The following is a 9,415-nucleotide window of genomic DNA, read 5'->3' on the forward strand; positions in this document are numbered from 1 at the left end:
TGAAAATTCGCTCTTACTTTTTCACGTTGAGTTTTCCTTTCTTTAATGCGTCATTCTTTTGAAATCTAGGAAACTGAGAAGAAACGCAAAGCGGAGAAAATGAAACAGAAGAGATGGCAGGAAAAACACCGTCAGTTCATGTTCGGAATTCAGGACGACGACGGTAACGGAAATGAAAACACCAAATCACAGTCCAGCGACAAAATAGTGGTCAAGTCCAAGTCGGACCGGTCTCTGTCAAGACCCCCGAGCATCGTCAGTCTACAGAAAACCCCAACCACGCCCGACGGAACCCTCGACCGAAGAGACGCCAAGAAGGACGCGATAGAACAGAAAGCCAAACTCGTGCTGAGAGAGTCGGACGAGTCTGAAGTGGCGGCGACTGAGGATTCGGACTCCGTGGGAAGTATCAACGAGGAGTACGACTTGTTGAAGGAGGATTTCTCCACCGCGGGGATGCTGGACCCCATGCCGCCGGCGTTCAGGGAGCGTGCCTTGTCCATTCCCGGAATTTCTTCGCTGGTTCAGCAGACTGGTGAGGAAGAACGGAAGTCCGGGGATGAGCTCCGTGTTCTCGTGGAAGACGAGACTGATGACGAGAGTGGACGAGAATCGACCAGATTATAGACGTGAAGAAAATGTCTGTAGGAGTATTATAAACGTTGATTATGCCTTTTTGTAATTGTATTGAAATTTTAATGGATTGTATGTAAAATCCTGAACAGACAGCATTCTTGTTAAATAAATACGGGATATTTCTATTTTCTTGTTTTAGCTGTATATTTTATACATTTGTATATGTCACGCCATTTCTCCTTGTTCTTGGTTTGTATTTATTCATTGACATCATACTTGTTGTGCAATATAGAATCACGGTTATACTGTGTTTTATGGATTATGTGCTTTACATACACTCATGCTGATTGTAATAACAATGACCCGGTTTTGAGCTTAACTGAAAATTATTGTAGTGGTTCTCTTATACATGTTTGTATTTTAACATCCTAAATTTCAAATAAATGCTTTAATTTTGAACAGCAGTTTGGTTTGTGTTTTAAAAATAATAATGGCTAACTTTGAAATTCATTACAAAAGTGTTTTAATATCACAAAAATATAGTACATCATGCCCGAACAAACACCAACAAAACATAAACTGTAAAGATGACATTTTGAGTGATTATGAATCGGATGACATTAAAGTTTGAAACATCTTTGCACGTCACCAATCATGACTTCTTAATGGACTGAGCGGCCGTAAACAGTTCACGTAACTGTCGCTTCCTGTCGTTATGGCAGCCTAAAAGTTACAAACAAAAGCAAATGTATCACACCATTGTCCTTTTTAATGAATTTTATTTCATTTTATTCAATTATTTTAAGTAAAAGAAAACCTATATGTAATCGTGTGCTTAACTTGACTTAATAAAATAAAATTCCGTAAACGATACTATAATTTTCACCTTTAAAAACCCCCAAACAATACTAAGCCATCTTTTCTAATTACAGTGTACATATACTTTAAAGAGAAACGGTATATATATATAGTAGTCAACCAATTTTCATAGTCGCATACATGTATATCATTGTAGAGTATGGAGACGGACTGAGACACACTTAGAAATGTATCATTGTAAAGTATTGTAAAGACAGACTGTGACCCACCTAGAAATGAGTTGGGGATGGACGCTGTAGTCCCGTTGGGGGTACACTCCATGTTACCGTCGTCAGCTAGGATAGGACCGTCCTCCCAGAGCAAGTCCCAGCCCCCTATCCGCTTCTCCTTACCGGTCAGGCGGTTCTCCAGGTCAAGGACGTTTAAAACGTCATTAAGGAGACCAAACTTGAGGTCATAGTCCTCTTTCCCACTGGCAGTCAGTGAGGGAGACGCGTTGATTTCTATCAACCACCTGTCAAGAACGGGATCCTATTTTTTATTTCTTAAAACGGTAGATCTAGACCTGGGCATCGTTTTTTAAAAGTGTTAACAATTTATGACCGAATTAATAAAGGTTAATAAATCACAGACAAATCAATGTGCCGGTAAAAATAGAGATCGAAATCGAAATTAATCCATAACATTAAAAATATTTACGACTTTGGTGCAATTTCTTTTGTAAAATGCATCTCTGTATCAACGGTCATGTATAGATAGGGTACTCACGGTTTGAGATCAGAATCGAACAGGACGTCGTATCCATACATCTCAAAGCAATGTTTATCGTTGATGATGATTTTCTGAACACTCTGCAGTGATTTGATGATGATGTTGTCAATTCCTTTGAATGCGTTTTTGACCTGCAATAAAGATGTATACCAATTTGACTACATAGAGCATATCCATATCAAGTATTTCAAAACTCGGAATAAGATGGCTTGATAAATGCCGTACAGCCTCTACTCCGTGTTTGGCACAAAGGTATTTCCTGAGCTGTTGTGTGGACCATTTGCAACCTTTATCAGGGTCATAGTCCGGCGCATTCTTCTGGATTGCAACGTTTGTCAAATGAACATCTTGCAAACGATAAAGAAATTTTCAGAATAAATTAAACTCTTTCACACCATGTCACTGTTTCTGGTGTGTCTGAATATTTTATCACCAACATCATTTGTTTGTACAAGTTTAAAAGGATACATGTATCTTCTATGGAATCGAGAGAGAACCGGGTATTGGAGAATCTAGCGAAGCCGCTTCTGTATAGCCACACTTTGAGAGGATTGTACTGCAAGTAGGAGTGAAACGCGTAACGTGACAAATTATAAATGTAAGTGAAGGTGTACGGACACGCGCGCAGACACAAAGTGAAATGATGAAATATGAAATAAACTCGTATTCATATAAAGATACTGTGTATTTTCTTTATGTCCAATATCTGATTTTCAGTACTATTTGCGATAGTATATAAATTTATACACACAGTATTTTCACGTTTACCTAAAGTCTCAAGTATATTCTTTAATTTATCAAACACATTCACTCGAAGTCGGAAAAATTCTACTGGTGTTTCAAAGCTTCTTTAATTAAAAGGGGGAAGGGATTCATGAACATGTAAGCAGTGCAAAAGGGAAATATCACATACGGATACTACTAAAACGTAGACTCGAACGTCAAACTTGCGGCCGCCGATAAGATACGGATTCTCTATGTACCGCTGGACTACGTAAGTTTCCGGAACCTCTCGGTTTGGATCGCTTAGAGGCTGGTATTCTCCCTGTTATAAAAAATAGTAAATCAGTTAATTATATTTTAATTCATACTTGAATATAATTGGATAAGTCTTATATTGAGACATTTCTATACCTTTTTCCAGTCTGTAATGTCTTTCAGTCTCCGGAACAAAAATATTCCCCGTCCTTGCGCCCTTGCGGCTGGCTTCATGATCCAGATAATCCCTGGGTTCTTCTTAAACTCCTCCACAAATATGTGGTATTCAGACTATGAAAATATCAAACACGGGATTATATGATTATCACTTTATTTCAAGGATGGAATCGCAAACAAAAATAATGCGAGTATGAATCAATAGTATGAACATACAATGTAGCATGTCAAAAATTTTGAGATTTACTTACGGGAAGTTCATATGTTGTTGGGAAGAATTCAAAGCTAAATTGAACAAAAATTAAATAAACAGTAAATAATAAAGTGTATGTATTAGAAAGCTAGTAGAATCTTTAACTACAGGTAATCCACTCCCAAATTTTAAACAAATTGACACACACTGACCTCTGACCCTCGGCCTTGCCCAGCTCTCGCTCTGTCTGTTTCTTCAGACGCTTCAGGTTCTTGACCATCAAGTTCTTCCTGGTCAGCTATACAGGATAAAAGGTACAGATTCAATGTGCAATTTAAGTTTAATCATTTTGTATCAACAAAATCCAATGAATGCTATAATTTTATATCCCCCTCTATAACTAGACAATACAAAAACCACTGAAAGATATTTTTTCGAGGGGCGGTGGAAAAATTGTGACAATAATACGTCTAACCGCAAAAAATCTTATCTATCCTGGATTTCTTGTTAAAGATATTTATCTGTTAAAGATATTTATTATATTCAAGTAGAATTACATTACTTGATAACACTTTAAAGGTTCTAATTCTGAAATTTTGATTATTTAGTCACCTCATAGTGGTTCCTGAAGTGTAGTATTTTCTGGTGTTCGTACAGGAACATGGTGTCGTAGTTCTGAGCGAGCCACTCCCTGTCACACCAGTAAAAGTCCCAGTCTCCGTCACTGCAAGTACACGTGTACCCAGCTAGTACAGGGGTCATAGCTAACGTTACAATAATGGCCATACTTAACACAATTTTTCATATTCTTTTGTATCTTAAATAGTAAACTCTTTTAACAATTTATTTTATTTTGTAAATTTTATATCTTCTTTTTTTAAATAAATTTATGGAATAATAAGAAATATAGTATAAAAGCATGGCTTGTACGTGTATATAATATACATCACCAGGGTCTAAGAATGGCGAAGTCATTCAGGAAATACCAAAAATAAATTAATATTTTTTTAATCAAAAGTTGCGGATAAATTCGCATTCCCCGCCACGCTTTATCTAGGTCTCAAAATGTGCGTAAATTATTAATTGTAATAAATTGCAATTTAAAAAGAAAAACAATGTGCATTTTTTCTTCCACTATAGAATTAAAACCAAAAAAAGGTGTGCACTTGATAGTATTTTCTGAAAAAGAAAAAAATGCATGAAAGGTCTATTTGACAGATATGAAAACTGTATAAATTTTGTTCATCTTTGTCGATAATTCATATTAGGCATATTATAAATTCTGGCCTAGAAAAATAGAATAGCCCTGTAAAGAATAAATACAGTTAAAATTGTATATAGATACATGGATACAATTAAATACATAGTTCAGCAAGGAAAAGCAAGGAAGAGGATATAATGTAGAAGGAAATGCAATGATGGTCTATGATAAAAATAAAAGTCAGGTCGAAGAAGGAGCAGTGTGTGGTACAATTCCGTGATATTAGCACAGGAAGGTCCGTGTTTTGTGTAAAGGATTCTTCTCTTATATAGCAATTTAGCAAAATTAAAATTTAAATACACAATACTTCAGCTTAATCAAACACTAGTAAATTAAGAATTGGAGATGGAATGTATCATCCAATGTGCATTATAACAATTATAAAATAATTTATTTTTAAGGCGGGGTTTTTAGGCTTTAATAGGATGGGTGCATGATGGTGACACGGACCGGAAACATTAATAGAGAGCTAGCACGTGCTAGAGGACGGACAGCTTACCTGTTCCTGGTTATAGGAGGAATACTTTGAAAACTGAAAGGTCAAAAGGTTACCACTACATTAAACTAAGTAACACGCAATGAAATGGGATGAAACTCTTCTACAAATGTATGAAACAAAGTTTTTTCTATAGAAATACTGAATTTCTTACACACAAATAAGAGAGATAAGCAAAAAATAGTGATATATGAGCCGATGAATTCGAAGACAACAAAACAATCAACATTTATAAAGTGCATTAGTATAAACTGAAAAACAAAAGTTCGCATTGACGTCAAAAATCGCGCAGTAAAACGCAACGGAACGTAAAAGGAAAACGGCATGCAAGGCGACAGAAAGTGGGTTCTGAAACCGTTTGAATGCGCATTATTGAAATAAGAAGTATTTCCTTCTGCATAACTTAAATATGAAGAAGTAATTTTTTTTAAAGAATACCTTTTGCATGACAATCAAGCGCAAAACAAAATTATGAAAAATAATGCACAAGCAATTGTAGAATTCAATATAGGAAAGAGTATAACAACAAATAACATGCCACAGGGGATAATATTCTATATACCTTTTTTTCTATTAGTATGCAGAAGTATGTTTAAGCCTCAAAGATTGGAGAGAGAGAGAGAGAGAGAGAGAGAGAGAGAGAGAGAGAGAGATATTTAAACTGCAACAGAAAGAAAGAGAAATAGAAAAACAGAGTTTTGTACACTTTGGATATTTTTGTCATGCTATGTATTAAAGAACCCATGCCTATACTTATATATTGCAAACAGTCTTATCCACTGTCAGCCACAGTTAGTAAGGATTGTCTAACATATTGTAGATACAGAGGGGTTACATTATCTGTGTCCTCACACTCACCCTAGTCTTGTGGGTACTCCAGGTTGTGTACCAGGCCCTTGTTGGGGGTTTCTTACACTAAGCAGAAAGCTACAGCTTTACTTCAAGTGTTTTCCAAAATACATGTGTATAATGTATTTTTTCGTACACTTTATGATTTTACTCTTTTAATAAATGCATTTATTGTTAAATTCAATAACTGAGATTTTAGATTCTAAACTCTATGGAGGATTTATACATGTATCAATGGAATTTTCTTTTCTTTTCTAAAAAGAAACTAAAAAGACTGAGAAACTGTTCATTCTGTATAAAGGAAACACCTCAATCCCAAAAGTGCTTAGCAACTATCACCATGGCAATGACTTTACCTTCCCTTGTTTCCAAAGGTTGTTCCTTGGTTAGTAGAACCTGATCTGTAATTTACCCAACATTGAAGGAAAATGGTTGATAACATTCATCAAAAGTACAATAGAATTTGGTCTAAAATCCTCCTTAAACCTTATAAAAAAATAAATTAAATAGCAACAAATTTGTAGAGTTCTGCCAGGATTTTTGAATTACTTATACATATGAGACCGTATTACACCTTTTATGTAAAACGGATTTCTTGAGTTTTGTGAAGATTTTTGAGTTAAATAGTATATGTAGTAAGAGGTTCTGTATTGACACAGTGGAAGAGTCTGTCTCTATCAGCTATAGGACAGACTTACGGCTTACCCTGACTTGCCAGTGTTAGAGGGTTGCTGACCGGTGGATTGCTGACTGAAATTGAGTTAGAAATCTGTGTTATATAATCAAGGATTCAAAATATTTCTTATTAGCAAAATTAGTTGAGATTTGAGACTATTTTGTTCATGCTGGTGGCTTATTACAGAAATTTTTTTTTTTTATAAAGTATGCTTATGCATATAGTTGTCTTGTTTCCGCATTTCTATGTATAGCGCAAGTGATCGCTTAATGCTTAATATAAAAACACAACGGAAAGGACGCACCAACATTAAATACTTCAACATTCACAAAATGATTAATCGTGGTAAAACATAGAACACAATGTGTATGGAATTCCTACTCAAGTTATAAAATACATAATTATTGTATTACAAAACAAATTTGGGTTGGCAGGCATTGGTAAAAGTATGTACCGGTACCTGTATCTATTTTTCATCAATTAATCTACTGAATATAAAGTTATTCATTAATGCTAACCTTCACCATGAAATGTATGGATATTCCTGTAAGTTTTGTTATCAATTTAAATATAGTAATTAAAATTTCACATGTCAATAATTATAATGTAATGTAACTGTAAAATACATGGTTCATGCATTGATTACAGTAAATAAGTGAATTGTAATATATCGTTAGAGTATGACACAATTTTACACATTACTAGTACCAGTATACATTATACAATATTATTCCAAAGGGTAATTTTTTTTTAAAATATATATACAGATTCAGATGCTGAACTTACCCCTGCTGTTTCGGGTTAGCCTGAACATTTTGTGGGATATTATTTTGACTGCAACATGAAAACAAACAACAGAAATACATATTCCATTCCCCAACAAAACCACACACAGCTCATGATCAAATGCTTCATCAAATCCTTTGTCATAGCTTCAGATCACACAGTCATCATTATAGCAAGCAATTGTGAAAAAAACTTTCTTTATGATTGATACATATAGTAAGGTTAAATATTCTACTTTTAATATGAATTTGTAAGTCTTTGTGATTAAAGCCAATTAGTTTTCAAAATCACTAAAATCTTAACTTTCTAATATAATGACCTGCAGTGTCTTACCAGGTAGTTTTAAATTAAACCTTAATTTTTTACACTAAACTATTTTAATTGGCTGAATTTATTAGACTAAGAGTGAAATTGCTAGACATCCATGCACAAATTTTTCAATCAACAATCGCCATGCTGTACATATACTGATCACTCACCCCTCAAATCATTAAAATAAGAAAAATGATGGACGTCTTACCCTGGCACTTCCTGCCAACCTGGTCTTCCACGCAGCACATCTAGAATTGTGTTCTGTAGGGAACATTTGTAACGGATTTCTCTGTCACTGAAATTTTAGGGTTTTTTTCATTACATATAAAACTCCAAGAAAGCTTTGTTAACTAAAATGAATGCTTTTGATTTTCTACTATTTGCAATAAAAAAAATCCTATAAGTGAAAAATCAAGATATACTGAAGAGTGAAACGAAATTGAAATAATATTGCTTATACATGCACATAATTACCCAATAATGCCTCGTGGATTTCTACTTCCTTTCCCTTGCATATAACCTGGGACCTATGATGAACAACATTTTATAAGAAAGCTAGACATGAATAAATCCTGATTTTCAGCACAAACTCTCAAGACCTTTATACACACAAAGCTGTCCACAGGTGCTTAAGACGGCGGAACATTAACTGGCAGATTGGAAATATATATACAGCTTAGGTCAGTTTCACCTGTTACAGTCCATTTAAAACATTAGAAATGGGCAGAACAAATATATGCGGACAATTTTTCAAAAGTATCATACGCGTACAATTACTTTCGTCTCTTTTCCGATGGAAAATCCCAGAGTGTAGGCTTTTTAATTTTTAGCAGTGTATTGAAATCTGACAATTAATTACATGTAAGCTAGAGAGAGCATTTCAAAGGAAAAACTTGGGATTGTTTCATATTATAAAATGCACATCATTTGAATTCCAAGGTATTTATAAATATAGATACAATGTGAGAAAATGTGTGACATAAATATCTTGGGACAGACTATTATAGGCATAGATCACATATATTGCAATATCCTTTTAAAAAAATAAACCATGGCAAATTTCAAAGAAGTTATATAAAATGCGATCAAAAAAGATAAAATAAACTATTTGAAAAATTACCTTTGTTCCTTTTGACATTTTCCTGTGTTAAAGGGGATCAATATACTAAATATGGTTAGTTTGGCACCGTTTGGTGCTCTTCAAATTGTTGATATGTGAAGAAAAAAAAACGAAGTGTCGTCCATTTCACTTCTTTATGGCATAGGTGTATCTGCAAATAACAAAAACTAGAGATCGATAAAAATCGAAAATCGCTTCAAACAACTTTTCGTGAATTACCAAGTACCTGTTTTGGTCCCACCTGTTTCTAGGGAAGCCAAAGTTTCTGTCGACATTTTTTTCTTTCGTAACCGGAAGTGGTGAAAAAACGGTGTCAAAAGAATTCGTTACGATGTTAAAACTGATAATTAACATGTAGTTGTCTGACCAATTACCGTTCTTGTTGTCGTTAAGAGAGTGTT

The 9,415-nt window shown here is 34.5% G+C and overlaps 2 protein-coding genes across 19 annotated transcripts in view; one reads left to right on the plus strand and one right to left on the minus strand.

The window, feature by feature from the left end:
• The window catches only part of LOC105331933 (inositol 1,4,5-trisphosphate-gated calcium channel ITPR1), a 64,694-nt gene extending 63,659 nt beyond the window's left edge, over window positions 1-1,035 (plus strand). For all 9 annotated transcript variants that reach the window (XM_066078550.1, XM_020068788.3, XM_066078551.1 and 6 more), the window contains one exon: window positions 70-1,035. In XM_066078550.1, the coding sequence (XP_065934622.1) occupies window positions 70-627 (558 nt within the window). In that variant the 3' untranslated portion in view covers window positions 628-1,035. The remainder of the gene's footprint in view (window positions 1-69) is intronic.
• Window positions 1,036-1,082: 47 nt separating this feature from the next.
• LOC105331932 (probable tubulin polyglutamylase TTLL9) lies at window positions 1,083-9,398 on the minus strand. 10 transcript variants are annotated; one of them, XM_034481962.2, is made up of 19 exons: window positions 9,256-9,398; window positions 9,015-9,165; window positions 8,369-8,421; window positions 8,103-8,189; window positions 7,583-7,630; window positions 6,826-6,870; window positions 6,477-6,521; window positions 6,130-6,186; window positions 5,275-5,307; window positions 4,127-4,238; window positions 3,727-3,812; window positions 3,573-3,606; window positions 3,301-3,435; window positions 3,080-3,211; window positions 2,635-2,722; window positions 2,392-2,513; window positions 2,164-2,297; window positions 1,665-1,909; window positions 1,083-1,299 (listed from the first exon to the last, which is right to left on the minus strand). In XM_034481962.2, exons 2-19 carry the CDS (start codon window positions 9,030-9,032, stop codon window positions 1,229-1,231), a joined length of 1,545 nt encoding a protein of 514 aa, XP_034337853.1. In that variant the 5' UTR covers window positions 9,033-9,165; window positions 9,256-9,398; the 3' UTR covers window positions 1,083-1,228. The 10 variants fall into 10 exon arrangements, with proteins under 10 accessions (XP_034337853.1, XP_034337854.1, XP_034337858.1 ...); XM_034481963.2 differs by having other exon boundaries at window positions 9,241-9,313; XM_034481967.2 differs by lacking the exon at window positions 6,130-6,186.
• Window positions 9,399-9,415: the final 17 nt, after the last annotated feature.

Source organism: Magallana gigas, chromosome 3, assembly GCF_963853765.1.
Source record: "Magallana gigas chromosome 3, xbMagGiga1.1, whole genome shotgun sequence".
In the NCBI taxonomy this organism is placed as follows: Eukaryota; Metazoa; Mollusca; class Bivalvia; order Ostreida; family Ostreidae; genus Magallana; species Magallana gigas.